Here is a 15574-nt window from a genome sequence, read left to right on the forward strand (position 1 = left end):
CCCATATGGTCACCCTAGGTAGACCATTTTACGAGCCGATTTTATGAATAAATTTTGACAGGAGGTAGCGTCCAATAACCCGTGAAAATCAATATCATCATCAACATTGTTGTGACTTCTAAAAATGGCTCATTCAAATTATTTTATAATAGGGTCCTAAATTAAAGACGAAATCTCGTTTTTATTGCATAATATTATCATTCCAGTTGAAAATCGGAATTTTCGACTAACGAAGTTGGATTTTTCTCCAAATCCGTGATTCGGACCTAACTTCGGAAGTGGTGCGCTGTCGTAATATATTACATATATTACGATATAGTTATTGATGTAATGAGTTGCAAAAAGTTAATAATTATTTTTTCAGCACTAGTCGTACGAGTCCAACGAGGCTTGCCGAGGAGAGAAATCGATTTTCGCTTGTCAAAAATTCCGATTTTCAACTGCACGAACAATATATCTGGAGCTCGATTTGAATAGGTCGTATGTGCTTTCGTCGATATAAAATTCGATCAGTTTATTTTAGTAATAGTAGAAATATGGATGATATTTCAGTGGCTTTTAATGATAAAACCGAAAGCCTGTTTTGTAAGGAATCGCTTGTATGTATTAATTTTGTTAAATTTTAACAGTTTTCGCCATAAGAAGCGAATCCAACAGATCGAATTTTATATCGACGAAATCACATACGACCTATTCAAATCGAGCTCCAGATATATTCAAATCCACAATCAACAGGAAAATCCCGGGAGGCAATATAGAGGCTTGCATCGAAAACATAACCTCATCGAATTCCCATACGATTTGTAAACATTGCCCTCAAATTTTTTTTGAGGGCAAGGACGGCTTTATGGACCGACGCCGAAGGAAAGAAAGAGAAGGAGATAATGATGACGTCAGCGTGCAAGCGCTCATTGTCAATCTAATTAAAAGAGATGTGAGACAATATTTCACGTGTTAGTGTTGTTTACAAGATTCGGTTTTTACGTGAATTCTTTCGTATAGCAGCGAGTAAAAATTGACGATTTTTGCTGTTTTTATAGTGTTTTATAATTAAAATCTGGATCAAAAATGTATTCCGTGATAAGAAGCTTCCGGCACACCAGCCGATTGCACGCAAATTTAAAGAAATACCTGTCATCCGACGCTACCGAAAGAGTGCCCATCATCACGAGCCAATCAATTCAGCAGTACGAAGATGATCTGGAGCAACAGTTCAAGCAAATGTTACGAGACGATGCTCGCTCCGTTTTGGAACCACTCCCGGACACTCAATCCGTTGAAATGCATCCCAACACGAGGCCGGCCTTCAACTTCGCTGCTTACGTGAACAAGTCGGAAACGCTGCAAAAACTGGTCCAACTTGGGGTAGATTTGCACAAACTGGAGAAACGGAAAGGAATCCCTCAGTTCTTGCTGCAGTTGGACTTCGAGAGGGACATGAAGCATCACTTGATGTTCCTGGCCGAAGTTGGAGTTGATCCGGGTCAGCTGGGTGAATTCATTACCAGAAATCCCTTGATATTCAAGGAGGACCTCGGAAACATGGAAGTACGCATCAATTACCTCGAATCTAAGCGGTTCGTTCCGGAACAGATAACCCGAATAGTGGCAAAGAATCCCTTCTGGCTTATGATAAGTACCCGGAGAATCGATAGGCGATTGGGATTCTTCCAAAAAACGTTCCAGCTGGTGGGCGATGAGGTACGCTCGCTAACGGCCAAGCAGCCAAGAGTCATAACGTACAATCTGGAACACATACGGAAAAGTACCTTCTCGATCAAGGAAGAGATGGGATTCGACCAGTCGGAGATGAAAGCACTGCTGCTGAGCAAACCCAAGCTGTGGATGATAAGTATGTTTCAGTTCTAGAATAGTTTTAAAGATTTGTTAATGGAAATCATCAAATACGTTTCAATTTTCACAGATCAAGACAAACTCCTACATCGCTTCGACTACGTGCACCGAAGAATGCAAGTTCCGCACCAGGAAATCCTGAGAACCCCGGAGATTTTGGAATCGAGAGATCATCGCATAAAACAAAGACACGGTTTTCTGAAGTTCCTTGGGAAGGCCCAGTACGATCCGCAAAAGGATTTGTACATTTCTTTGAAATCGCTCGTGGAAGGAACCGACGAAGAGTTTGCAACCATTACAGCAAAATCGAACATGCAATGCTACGAAAGTTATTTGAAGACATTATAGTAGATGCAAAGGCTTTTTCAAGAAGATAGGTACTATAAATAAAACAACAGTTTTGCCTTTGTGCATTGGAAGAAGATTTGGAATCAGATCGTTTTCTATTTGTTATCACATTATCCGGCATTAGCTGAATTTTCCCAATTCGATTTTGCGCTTCAGGGCGTGAATCGACGTAAACAGTAACGAATCGATTATGCCAGCAACGGTAAAAATACCCCCAATGATTGCACAGAGATTCGTCGCAAAGTGACTGAAAGAGCTGAAATGAAAGGTAGAAAAAAAAACTGTTATACAAATTTATCCGCACGCAAAATTAGTCAACTTACTTTCGTTTCTCGGTAAATCTAACCATCAGCGGAGACAGTTCATAGTTGACGAAAATGCCCGGCATTCCAGATTCGCCTGTCATCACAGATACACTCTTTTGGTGCTTTGTCACGGAAAATTGGTTGGTGTGCAGTGTAGGGCCATTTAGCGGAACAAATTCCGTTGGAACGATTTTTATGTAATACTGGAACATGATGGCGCCTGGAAGTAGAAGAATTTTGAAAAATTTTGCTAGTATCGGCCATTGGCATTAAGATTTTTTTTGCGAAAGAACATTAATATAACTACTTGGGACATAAGGGCTCTCCTAAATCAACGTTACTGTTCAATGCGTAGGTTTTTGTGAAAAGTAAAACCGTACGTGTTGATGGATACCAAAGGACCCATAAAGCCACAGCTGTAAAAATATGCTCTGTAAATACTGTGCTTCAATGAGGCCGACGATTCTCTCATGGTCATTCTTGCGCCTGAGGACGCCCTACATGTTTTCATGATTGAGACGATCGAAAGCTTTTTCGTAATCAACGAACACCAGGTAGAGTGAATCTTGGAATTCATGGATTTGCTCCAAAATGATACGGAGCGTGACCATATGGTCCACACAGGATCGTCCAGCACGGAATTCTGCTTGCTGCCGTCGGAGAGTTGCGTCAATCTTCTCCTGTATCCGGTTAAGGACTACTTTGCAAAGGACTTTGAGAACAATGCACTGCAACATGATGCTCCGCCAATTGGGTTCTTTAGGGGTATCCGGATTATTTCATAATCTGATTCTCCGCCCAAAAATTAGTCGAAATCCAAAATTTCATAACTTTTGGAGTCCGGGAACTATTTTTAAAATGCATTTAAAGTTTGTCACTTTATCGATTGAACTGTCATTATATCCACGAAAATTAAAATTGTTCTGTTAATTTAACCATCAAAACAAAGCTATTGGAATCCAATAAAATCACGTTATACTCAGAAAAATGAGCTCTTTCGATTAGGTTATAAAAACAGCAATATTTTATTCACTAAACAACCCAATTATCGCATACAGCCAGGCAGGCCCGGATTAAGGATTGTGGGGGCCCGGGGCCCGAGCGAGTGTGGAGGCCCCTCGGAGAGATGACCAAACATGTTTTTCCTTATTTTCGAAAAGTACTTGAGCAATATGAAAAATAAAGCTAATGTTAGTAACCAAAAAAGGGTTTTGTGGGGGCCCCTAAAATGTGGCCCGAATTTCTAAAGAATAGGTTCTGTAAACACTGTAATTTTGTGTAACTGTAAAAAACACTTCCATATTTTTTTTTCTTTGGCATTGACTATAGTTTTGCATGATTATATCATATGAAAAGAGTGTAGATATCCGAAGTCATTAAAATTTCCATTACGAACAGGTCCTGAACCGATTAAGGGAATATTTTTTCAGTTCAAGTAAAAATATTAATACCGGGAAAAAATTGAAAATTCCGGGAAAAAAACCGGGAGAAAACCGGGAATTCAAAATCTGTAAATCACTGGCCACCCTGCTTCACTAAAACGCTTTGCATCCAGTCGGCCGGAAATTGTCGCGGTTTCCCATAGGTTGCAGAATAATTGATGCAGCAGTTGTGCATATACTACGAAGTCAGCTTTGATTATCTCGGCTAATTTGCGATCGACCCCCAAAGCTCTGTTCGATTTCATGCTATCGATGGCTTTCTCTACACGCTTACGCCGCTTAGCACTAAAGTGCATAATTTCCAGACTACACCAAAAATGTGTAACCCTTGCACATTTACAAAATCAGCTCCAGTGTCCGCAAAATTGTTAAAATCGCTAAAATTTTTGTACGCCAATCTAGGTAGGATTACTAGTGACCTTGGAAAACAAAAAAAAAAACAACATTTCGCATCTAGAAGAGTGTACGAGCTGTTTTTCGAGAATGTGTAACTGCTACACATTTTTGTGTGGTCTGGAAATTATGCACTTATGAGTAGGTCTTACACATTTTAGTGCTGAGCAGTTTTAGCGTGTATGTCCTGCGATGATGGAGCTCGGTGTTGACACGGGTAATGTATCGAACTCTTGGCGGATCATGCTGAGTGTTGGTGGCATGGCCGACACTTGAAAAGGTTTCCATAATGCTCGAACCAGCATTTCAACTGGTCAGCCGAGTCGGTCAATAACTGTCCAGACTAAAGACACTATATGCAAAGACACGAAATGTTCCAATTGGAATTCCAAATTTTCTGTCAATGTCATTCCAATCGAGCAGGAGACCTGTCAAACGTGCTTTAAAGCATTGCTCGTCGGCATCATCGTCATGATTGGATGATCATCATCGACAACAACAATCATCACACTTCGTATCTTTGCTTATAGTATCTTTAGTCCAGACGTGTCTTTCACGGGCACCGTACACGGAAAAACGAAAGTACCCAAAACTGAGTTCATTCCACCCAACTTCGAGGTTGCGTGCGGGAAGCCAATTTTGAGTTGCTGGAGTCGATGTTTAGGTAGGTAGTTTGCATTTAGGCGTTTACGGCCAAAGTACCTAAAGTCAAGGTTCTTTTTACTCAACCGTCAGTTAAAATTACTCAACTTTCGGTACTGTGCCACTTACTCAATTTTGGCTTCCCGCATCGAACTCTCAAAGTTGGGTTGTTTTGCTATTCACTCTCTGACAACAATAAAGAGAGCGAATGAAACAGGATGCAAAAAAGAACTCAAAAGTGAGTTTAAAAATACTCAAATTTGGGTTCTCTTGTTTTTCAGTGTAGCATTCATCTTAATCCCACTAAGCCGACGTGAGACATTGTAGAAGGAACGAATGTCGCCGGGATTAGTGGCTTTCTTGGTTAGAGAGTTAGAGTTAGAGGGAGGTTAGAGAGTCCGCCCATGCTCTTTTGAGCGTTCCATTTTCTTCTCGAGGGCCGAATAGCGCGGCTACGGCTTTGGCTCCTAATGGTTCCGCTCGCTCTATCGCGGCTGCACAAAGCTCCACTATTGGTACGTTTACCCTATTTCGACACCAACATTTCAAAAGGGCGTAACTGCTTTTGGAATCATCACATTCTTTTGAAGCTGTGGATCATGTGTTATGATTTCCATGTTTTTCACAACAAGCAGATGGGAAAAACTCTCCTCTTTCCGACAACCACGGTGGTTTGAGTGAAGGGAAGCAGTACGACCTACAGCTTTGAAAGAATGTATTACTTCCAAATGCAGTTACGCCCTTTTGAAATGTTGGTGCCGATTTATGGAAAATGAACCTCGAGATTTGAGATACCAACAATAAAAAAAGTTTGCAAATCGGTCAACTAGTTTTTAAGATATTGTGGATTTCCCGGCTACTTATATTTCGCCTGTCACTTAAGGACAGACTTGTTAGAATCCCAATATGGCCGCCACAATGGCCGACTTTGGCACCTACTCACGATTTTGAGAGCACAAATCTCTTCGTAAACAAAAACAGTGCACCTTAGCTTTTTATTTTAAGCTTACTAGTATGCAAGAACAGAATAATATAATGCATTGTTATTTGAAGCTTGCTTCTTGAGATTTGTGCGCCTGAAGTTTTGATGCACTGTTGAACCGGGATTTCAAGACGTTTGTCCTTAAGGCGAAACTGGAAGCATTTTCTCTTTTTTTTTTTGGTTTTTGATTTTTTATAAAATAACGAAGCAATATTTTCAAAAACGGTTCTCGTGCACATGTAGAGCATAGATCAAGGTATCTTCTGATTTTTTTGTGGTGGAAAAAGTTTTCCATTTTTGCAGAAACCATTTTTTGTGACATTTTTTATTCAAAAATGGTTTCTGCAAAAACGAAAAACATTTTCCTCCACGAAAAAAAATCAGGAGATACGTTGATCCGTACTCTACACAACCGATTTTGAAAATATTGCTTCGTTATTTTCCAAAAAATCAAAAACCAAAAAGTGACGAAATGGATCCAGTTTTGCCTTAAGTAGCCGTTTTCATATTAAAGTCAATTAAATTGACTTAATTTTAAATTTTAATTGTCAAACCATGAATGTCATTGAGTTGGCAACGAGGACTCGCGGATTTACTAAAAATGTTAAAGCTCATTTTTAAGTCCCTCTTTTTATAAAACGGCTAAGTAAACCGGTGGAATACAAGTAGCCGGTAAATCCAAAATATCGTGATCACCGTAGCGGCACTTTTAAAAGACAATTTTGAGATATTCGCGTTTAGTGTTTTAAGTTTCGCGCTTTGCCTTGTCCTCGGCCTTTGTCCCTATGGAGGATGTGCACGACATTACTTGAAACAATACTTGAACGCACTCTTGGTAGTTGGTACTTGATACACTCCGACTTTAAGTGCGTTCAAGTATTGTGCATCCTTGTGTGCATCCCAGCTTAATCACTCAGATGCTGATGACCAGCCGTCGTTAATCGCGGCTTAATTATTTATTTAAGTGCGTTTTTACTGCATGATTCTATTATTGCTGAGTGCATTCCAAATTGGACTGACACAATAGCAGGCTTGTCCGCACTGAGCGCATGAAAATTCTGCTCTTTAGATTTACTCCATCAAACACATCATACCTAAATTAAAAATCTTTTCATCTTTTCAGATAGAAGGATGTTGAAATACCGTAAATGTCATTTCGAACTGTCAAAAAACCGCACCGCAGAGCCGCACGGGCCATTCAAAGTGAAATTCACTGGAGTGTTTTCACCCGGGTGAAAATCTCTTTGCGCGCTCCGTGTTGCTCTGTGGTGCGGTTTTTTGATAGTTCAAAATGACGTTTAAGATATTTCAACATCCTTCTATCTGATAAGATGAAAAGATTTTTTATTTATGATGTGTTTGATGGTGTAAATCCAAAGAGCAGAATTTTCATGCGCTCAGTGCGGACAAGCCTGCACAATAGTGTGCACACACCTTCAAAGTGTGATTGCAGCGCAGGACCACGTCGGATTAAGTTTGGGTCTTGGTACACTTATATTCTTTGTAAATCATGAAATAAGTGCACCGAAGACGTCGAAACGATCCAAGGCAAATGTGCACTTTTATCACACTTTTTAGGCGTACAGCGGCCGTTCGCTCGTTGCAAAATGTTTACATTGCAACGAGCGAATGCCATTCGCTAATTGAAACGTCATTTTGACACTAAAGTGCATCAAAAAGCACTGACAGCAAGACTGACAGCACAAATTTGACACTTGATTGCTTTTTGATTGCAAAAACTTGTCAAATTTTGCAATTAGCGGACTTGCAACTAAAAAGCGTTATAACGAGCGGGTTTGCAACGAGCGAACAACCGCTGTACCAAAAGAGTGTGATAGAATTTGAGATGGGTTCCGGGTAATTTGGCCGAACGCCATTTGGCCGAATGCCGTTTAACTGGAAAGAACAGCCTATGATTCAAAGAAGAAAACAATATTATGATAAAATATTGGCAGTTTCAGTGCCAACAAATCCCTGAATATTGAAACTAGAAAGGCATAGAAAGTCATATAGGCAGTTAGAATGTCAAAAACTTCCTCTGAATTCTTTTGATCATGATTCGGCCAAATTGCATTCGGTCAAACGACCCTTTCGGCCAGATGGCATTCGGCCTAATGGTGTTCAGTCAAACGACATTCGGCCGAATGACCGGACAGCTTTAGGATGTAATCTACAATGAGTCATTTTACGAAGTGACAACAATGATGGTGATGATATTTATTGGTTTTTGCGGGTTATTGGACGCTACCTCCTGTCAAAATTCATTCATAAAATCAGCTCGTAAAATGAACTATTCAGTATCATAATTGGGTTCTTTAGGGGCATCCAGATTTTTGCATAATCAGAATCTTCTTCCAAAAATTAGTCGAAATCCAAAATTTAATCATTTTCGGTACCCGGAAACTATTTTTAAAATACATTTAAAGATTGTATGGGGATTTTTTTTTTCGGAGCGAACTGTCATTTTATCGATTGAACTGTCATTCTTTCCACGGAAATGCAAAATGTTTTTTCATTTGACTATCAAAACAAAGGAATTGAAACGCAATAAAATCACCTTAGACTCAGAAAAATGAGCTTTTTCGATTAGGCTAAAGAAAATGGCAATGTTTAATTCGCTAAACAGCCCAATTATCATTTTATACAACTCATTTAAGAAGAAACTTCAAAGAGTACCAAAATGGCTGCCACAATGGCCGCCTGGGACACCTACTCACGTTTTCAAGAGCACAAATCTAAAAAAAATCGTAAACAAATGCGGTCGATTTGGAAAAGCTGCCTCTTTTTGCAAGTGAGCAAAGCCAGGATAATCAAGTGCGGCTTTATTCGACGCTTCGTTCGTCAGATTTGTGCCGCTAAAGTTTGTATGCAAAACTACAATGGGATTTCTTGATGTTTCACCTCAAGTATCATGGTCATTTTTTCCGAACTGGTTTATTATGCAACTGAAATGAGTTGCATAATGAAAAATAGGGTTGCATTATAAAAAAATCATGGCATAAAATTTTGTATGGAACTCGTTGCAAAACTCGATTTTTTCAGCGGTCTTCGTATTTATCCAACTCGGCAAGCTTCGTTGGATAAATGTGCGACTTGTGCTGAAAAAATCAACTTTTTGTAACTCGTTACATAAATAACTATTCACGGGTTATTGGACGCTACCTCCTGTCAAAATTCATTCATAAAACCGGCTCATAAAATGGACTATATTCAGAGTGAAAATATTTGTCCAAAAAGAATCCAATGCTCAAACATCTTGTTGACTCGATCGAATTTTCATTAGTGTCAAACAGATGTAGTCTTTTCATTCCTTGCCAAATAGTTGACCCTGTGTATAACTTCGGCAAGACTCTTGTCGAAGTCGTTTTCGCATTGTTTTGTTAAAATCTGAGTTAAAATAATTTTATGCAATTCAGTATCATAATTTCTATTTTATATAACTCATTTTGGTATCATAATGGCCAATTTTTCCGAACTGGTTCATTATGCAACTGAAATGAGTTGCATAATGAAAAATAGTTGCATAATGTTCATAATGCAACTCATTTGAGTAGCATTATGAATATTATGCAACTCAAATGAGTTGTATGATGAAAAAATCATTGCATAAAATTTTGTATGGAACTCGTTGCAAAACTCGATTTTTTCAGCACTTTTCGTATTTATCCAACTCGGCAAGCCTCGTTGAATAAATGTACGACTCGTGCTGAAAAAACAACTTTTTGCAACTCGTTACATAAATAACTATTTTGCAATTTCCAGGGTGGCCACTAAATATCAGTTTTGAAATTCCCGTCTTTTTCCCGGTTTTCCCGGTACGATTTCTGAAATTTTCCCGGTTTTTAAAATGCACATTTTTTTAGTAGGTTACGCCCAATTTTCGTATCATATGGATGATAAGTACCATGTAAAAATGCACTTGCAATCCTGTGAATACTATGTACTAGATATTTATAGTTTAATATTATTTTTGACGTAATGCATATATGGACAAAACGGAAGTAACTACCAATGATGTCATTAAAGGCGTATGCTGCACAATTACTTACAATATATTTTCATTCAGCTCCAAATAGTGCATAATTCAAGCTAGCCCTCACTCATTATTTTACTTATTTTCTTGTACTTAAAAAAACAAGTGTAGAAGTGGTAGCTAACTATGACAGATCTATAATAGGTAAGATGTGCAAATAAAACCAGCAAGGGTCGCACTCTATTATCCGGGACATGGAGGATAATCGAACCCTTTTTTTAAATTTTATTCATTAGCGGAGGTGTCCTAACGCAACTTCATTAGTGTTGTTTCTGAGGATTCTTCCAGGATGTCCAACTGAGTATTCCCCCAAAAACTTACATCTGGAGATACTTACAAAGTTTTGTCCGAGATTTTATCTTTCGATTACTCCAAAAATACTATCTTGGATTTCTTCAGTAACTTCTGTTAGTGATTCCACCTTGTATATCTTTTGTGGATTCCTCTAGATTCCTTAACCGTCCATAACTAGCGCGGTTGGCCACCACCGCCAGCACCACGCTAATACTGAACACAAAAAGCGAGATTTTTTCAACGTGTTGAACAGAACACAACAGCGCGATCGCTCGAGGGCAATGGATTTATTCTGGAGGAGGTTCCTTTAGGGAATTTAGAATTTTAGTCAGTCTGTTGGAAATTAGGGAATAGAACTTTTGGCCTGGGATCATGAATTCGATCTAGGGATTTCTCCTGGAACTCTTGGAAGAGTTCGCGTTTACAAAACTCCCGCAGTAGTTTGATTTTCAGGATTCTGGAGTATTTACAGAAATAGCTATCGTAAAGTTGTTGTAAGAAATTTTGGGAGAACATCCACAAGGAACTCCCGGGTGATTTGCAGAGGGAGCTTCTGAAGGATGCCCAAAAGCAACTCCAAAAGCAACTTTCATAAGCAACTCCTGGAGGTTTCTTTGAACAAACTCCTGGAGGGTGCCCAAAGACAACTCTTGAAGGAAACGGAGTAAGAAACCCTGGAGAAATCCCAAAAGCAAATATTAAATAAAGATAAAATTCAGCAAAATCTCTTGGAAGTTTTCAAATTGTGCGAAGAACTCGTGGAGATGGATGAGTAACAGAATGGTATCCAGGAGAAATACCAGAAGAAACTCTGTAACGAGTCCCTCAAAGAACTCCCGATTGATTTCTAAAAAAAAAGCTTTCGGAGGAATTCCAGAAGAAAATTCTAGGGAAACCCCAGAGGAAGCTCAAGGAAGAAAAGGAAAAATTGTCTGAAGGGATTGCAAAAAAATAATCTGGGAAGAATTCCCGTAGGAAGTTTTGAAGATTGGAGCAACTCCTGTTACAATTGCGGAAAATCTTGATGAATCTTAAAAGGAACTCTTGAATAAATTGCAATAGGTTGTCTTGATTAAAACCCAGTTTAGTGGTTATGATTTTCTTATCTATTAAGATTCCTGATGAAATTTCGGAAAGATTCCCTGAAAAAAAAACTAGAAGAAATTTAAGAAAGGACACGGGTTAATCCAAAAAGAAACTTTTGAAAAAATCTCAGATGTAAGAAACTCTTTCCTCGAAAAAATCTCATCGAATTCCGAGAGATAATCAAGCGGTACAAAAACCTAGAGGAATTCTAGAAGAAACTTCTTGAAGAATCCCAAGTTCTGTTTTAAGGAAATTCCAAGTGATTGCACAGGCGAATACCTTGGGATTTCGTAGAAGTATCCCAGGAGTATTTTGGTTTGGCTTTGATTTTGCAGATTTTCGATGACATTCAAATATGTACATCAAGTTACTCTTAACAACAATTGTGTGGCTTCGTGGTCGTGCGGCTAAGGTCACCAAGCCTTTAGTCGCATCGTGCTAAGGAGCGTGGGTTCGATTCCCGCCGCAGCTGTCAGGAAAAGTTCTCGGCTGTGTCACTGGGCGTTGCATGCTAGTACGTTGTCTAGTGTCGTGCTTCCTTCAAAGAGCAAATAGCTCAGTGGAAGCATTAAACGTGTCCGTGTCTTTTAATTTTCCCGGTAATCATTCCAAATTCCCGGCTTTTTCCCGCTTTTTTCCCGGTCGTTCCAAATTCCCGTCTTTTTCCCGGTTCGGTGGCCACCCTGAATTTCTCATCGTAATAGACTGGTTTACCTCACGCAAATCTGACAGGAAAAGGCCTAATTTCCCACACCAAATAAACAGTGCTGTAATGGTTCATTACAGCACTGATTTGCGTTGCGTAATGAACCATTACAGTACTGTTTTCAGTTTTGAACAATTTCTTGATGCTTTCTGGACGCAATTTCGAAAAATTGTGACAACTGCACAGTATAACCTGCTAATGATCAGATTTTCTTAAGCAAGTCTCGCGCTCAGTATCATACGGGCGTATCTACAATGATCGATTTCTCTTCATCGATTTTCTCTTCGGCTTATAATTTGGCCTGGAAATCATTTTTGGTTGTTTTTGTTGTGTTAGATGCTAGTCCTAGTCGTCCTTCACCGAAATACACCGAGAGATCATTCGAATATTGGTCGTATTTTCCGGAATAATCCGAAGAGAAAATCGACGAAGAGAAATCGATCATTGTAGATACGCCTGTATGATACTAAACGCGAGAAGTCTATGAACATCACTGTTCAGTTTGATGGAAAAGTTTTGTTAAAAACTGTCCTCAAGTGGTAATTTATGAAATTGCAAAAAAACGTTGTACGCAACTCGGTACAGAACTCGATTTTTACAGTACTCGTCAAAATTACGTCAAATCTACGACTCGTGCTGTAAAAATCTTCATTCTACACCTTGTTGCGTAGACTACTATTGGCTCAGATTAAAGACACTGTATGCTAAAGACACGAAATCTGATGATTGTTGCTATTGATGATGATTGTCGCGTCATGACGATGATGATGTCGAGCAATGCTTTTAAAGCGCGTTTGACAGGTCTCCTGCTCGATTGGAATGACATTGACAGCAAATTTGGAATTCCAATTGGAACATTTCGTGTCTTTGAATATAGTGTCTTTAGCTCAGATAAGCCGTTATCGCAAATCACTCCCTGATTTATACGGTTCGCATCTTTAAAATATCTGCGGCGGCTGTTTTTCATTAATAAGCCGCCGCCACTCGTCGCTGTCAAATTTTGACAAAGCGAGAAGAAACGTCAAGTCAAAGTTCGAGATTACGTGATTTCGGTCCAGCATTTCCAAATTCCTCCGCGAGAACGAACGTGCGTACGTCGCGTACGTGAAGGCTGGTTGTTTTGCATTTTGCAAGTCTGCTGAAACGAAAGTGAGAATTTTTCCAGCTCATAACTAAAGATCGCCCAAAATGCCAGCAGTTCCCGGAAGTGTGTACGGACAGAACCAGCAGCCATCCTGTTTCGATCGGATGAAAACAGGGTTCACCATTGGATTCTGCGTAGGAATGGCGAGCGGTGCTCTGTTCGGTGGATTCTCCGCTTTGAGGTACGTGTTACTGTTCCGTGAGCGATATCTTCTCTATTGTAATACGCAATTTATTGCATTAAATGTCTCCAGAAAACGAAGGTTTGGCAATGGGGAGTGAAATTTTGAAATTTGAAAGCTCTGCTTGAGCGGGAGGAGTACATAATATTACAATGTTTACATATGTACCGTAAACCGTAGCTGAATTGGATATATAGTATTGTATCTTTGTATCCAATAATTAGCCGGTGAAATTCTACCGAGACTCGAGAGAGCATGGTTTATGTTTCTAGACAGTATAGTTTTATAATGATGGAATTATTCTGAATTCCACCATATAGAATCACTGAAACTCCTGTTAGGATTGTACTAAATAGTTATCCAGTAATGAAGAAATGAAACTTCCATCAGATCAGAATCTAATTGTTTCATAGCTGGAAGTTGTCCGCTAAAATAACATTTGACAAGCTCAATCAACAAACTTAATCGGTTCCTTTCATTTACAGATACGGATTGCGAGGACGTGAGCTGATCAACAATGTCGGTAAAACCATGATTCAAGGCGGTGGCACATTCGGTACCTTCATGGCAATCGGAACCGGAATTAGATGTTGATTGAACTAGTTTGTAAAGCGTTAGAATGTGGGCCCCAATAAAGAATGACGAATGAATGACAAAAAAAGCGACTTACCTTCGTGGGCCGTTTCCTCGGTGAAATCCAGCGGTCTGGTTTGCCCATATCCGAACTCCTCTCCGAAGGACAACGTGTTGATGCGGTGGGACGTGTTGAACCGGCTCGACGAGAACGGTTGCACGTCGTGCACGTGGATGTGACTTATGGAGAAACTTTTCCCCGGTGCGATGTGGAAGCTTCCTCCGACTCGATTCACCTGCATGGAACCGTAGATCTGGCATCCCTCGCTAAATGCCTTCGACTCTAGACTCTTCTTGCCGAGCAGCACCTCGTTCTGGCACTGCTCAAAATCATCTAGATTGGGGTTCCACTGCTTCTCTCGGTAGGCATCGATGACGTCCTGACAGGTTTCACAACAGCTGTAAATGATTATATACATATTCATTTAAATATGGAATTTGTTAACAGGACAAATCTTAAAGCTTTAGACTAAAGTTGACTTAAGAATAAGAATACTTACTGCGTGCTATTTTTCTCAGCCCCATAGCAGGATCCGCATTTCTTGACCTCTTCTTCTTTCTTCTCAAGTCGCGGTTTGGGCGCTGATATGTCTTCCTTTTTGGCCTCCTCTATCGGGTTACCCTTCAGGTCCATCCTTCGTTTGTAGATGGTGTGCTCAATGTGAAGGTGTTGTTCTCCAGTGGCATCCTGCGCGTCCAGAGATACATCTGAAAACAATCCACCACTTGAGTAAACACATTTCGTTTTAAATCAGCCACACATTCAATACATACAATCGCACGAGATTCTAGGAATGTAGAAATCTAAATTGATTTTCAGCTTTTGTCCACGCGTCGAGTCCACAAACAGCTCATCGGTAACAACGGGCGTTAAGTATGCGATTAGTTCAGAATATATCAAAACAATGATAATCGTTCCGCTGATGAATGTTACTGTAAAAGGAAAATCTCATTATTTTGGCCAAAAAATTTACCCACAGACAAACAGACTTAACGCTTACGAAATTTCTATCGACCACCCTTTTAACGATCATTTTAAATTTTCGTAGTTGTGGCTTTCACAACCAGAGGCGCGCGCATAGTTTTTCTATGCGTTTGACGTTTCACACTAGCGCCTTCTGTTGACGATATTGCACAACACAGTGATTCGTGCAACTTTTCCACCAGGTGATGGTAGTGTGAACTGGGCGATGGAATTCGATGAAAATCGTTCAAGGTGTTACGTCTGTTTGTCTGTGATTTACCGTTCTGTGACAATGTGCTTACATGTCGCTCCACCAACAGTTCTAATGCTGAACTCCTTATCAATTTTAGGGTAGGCGTCGAATCGCCGAAGCGAATCCAATAAAGTCATGGTTTCACTGATTACAAACTAAACTTTTATTCGATCCTGTTAGATCATTTAATTTTCACGAATTTGCTAGAAAAGCCGGCAATATTTAATGATGAGAAACGATTTCAGTTTGTAAAAATTAAACACGTATCCACCACCGCAAACTTTCCGTTTTCTCGCAAAAAAGAGTCGTTTGTT

The 15574-nt window shown here is 39.7% G+C and overlaps 3 protein-coding genes across 3 annotated transcripts; 2 read left to right on the forward strand and 1 right to left on the reverse strand.

The window, feature by feature from the left end:
• The first annotated feature begins 936 nt into the window (after positions 1 to 936).
• LOC109431245 (transcription termination factor 3, mitochondrial) lies at positions 937 to 2278 on the forward strand. Its single transcript, XM_019707472.3, has 2 exons — positions 937 to 1852; positions 1925 to 2278. Exons 1-2 carry the CDS (start codon positions 1069 to 1071, stop codon positions 2200 to 2202), a joined length of 1062 nt encoding a protein of 353 aa, XP_019563017.2. The 5' UTR covers positions 937 to 1068; the 3' UTR covers positions 2203 to 2278.
• LOC115264608 (endoplasmic reticulum-Golgi intermediate compartment protein 3) lies at positions 2253 to 15574 on the reverse strand. The gene is made up of 6 exons (XM_029868475.2): positions 15310 to 15574; positions 14818 to 14976; positions 14544 to 14751; positions 14081 to 14442; positions 2526 to 2727; positions 2253 to 2458 (listed from the first exon to the last, which is right to left on the reverse strand). The coding sequence occupies exons 1-6, from the start codon at positions 15395 to 15397 to the stop codon at positions 2323 to 2325; spliced, it is 1155 nt and encodes a 384-aa protein (XP_029724335.2). The 5' UTR covers positions 15398 to 15574; the 3' UTR covers positions 2253 to 2322.
• On the forward strand, positions 13106 to 14071 carry LOC109420152 (reactive oxygen species modulator 1). The gene is made up of 2 exons (XM_019694469.3): positions 13106 to 13410; positions 13896 to 14071. Exons 1-2 carry the CDS (start codon positions 13274 to 13276, stop codon positions 14002 to 14004), a joined length of 246 nt encoding a protein of 81 aa, XP_019550014.1. The 5' UTR covers positions 13106 to 13273; the 3' UTR covers positions 14005 to 14071.

This window comes from Aedes albopictus, chromosome 3 (assembly GCF_035046485.1).
Source record: "Aedes albopictus strain Foshan chromosome 3, AalbF5, whole genome shotgun sequence".
Classification (NCBI taxonomy): domain Eukaryota; kingdom Metazoa; phylum Arthropoda; class Insecta; order Diptera; family Culicidae; genus Aedes; species Aedes albopictus.

What these genes read in the sequence shown, in the direction of transcription:
- LOC115264608 (XM_029868475.2), bottom strand. Translation starts at nt 15,397, where the DNA reads ATGACTTTATTGGATTCGCTTCGGCGATTCGACGCCTACCCTAAAATT. An exon ending in AACTGTTGGTGGAGCGACAT is followed by an intron (nt 14,977 to 15,309) that starts GTAAGCACATTG and finishes TTCCTTTTACAG; the next exon opens with TAACATTCATCAGCGGAACG. An exon ending in GCTGAGAAAAATAGCACGCA is followed by an intron (nt 14,443 to 14,543) that starts GTAAGTATTCTT and finishes AATCATTTACAG; the next exon opens with CTGTTGTGAAACCTGTCAGG.
- LOC109431245 (XM_019707472.3), top strand. Translation starts at nt 1,069, where the DNA reads ATGTATTCCGTGATAAGAAGCTTCCGGCACACCAGCCGATTGCACGCA. An exon ending in ACCCAAGCTGTGGATGATAA is followed by an intron (nt 1,853 to 1,924) that starts GTATGTTTCAGT and finishes CAATTTTCACAG; the next exon opens with ATCAAGACAAACTCCTACAT.
- LOC109420152 (XM_019694469.3), top strand. Translation starts at nt 13,274, where the DNA reads ATGCCAGCAGTTCCCGGAAGTGTGTACGGACAGAACCAGCAGCCATCC. An exon ending in GGTGGATTCTCCGCTTTGAG is followed by an intron (nt 13,411 to 13,895) that starts GTACGTGTTACT and finishes TTTCATTTACAG; the next exon opens with ATACGGATTGCGAGGACGTG.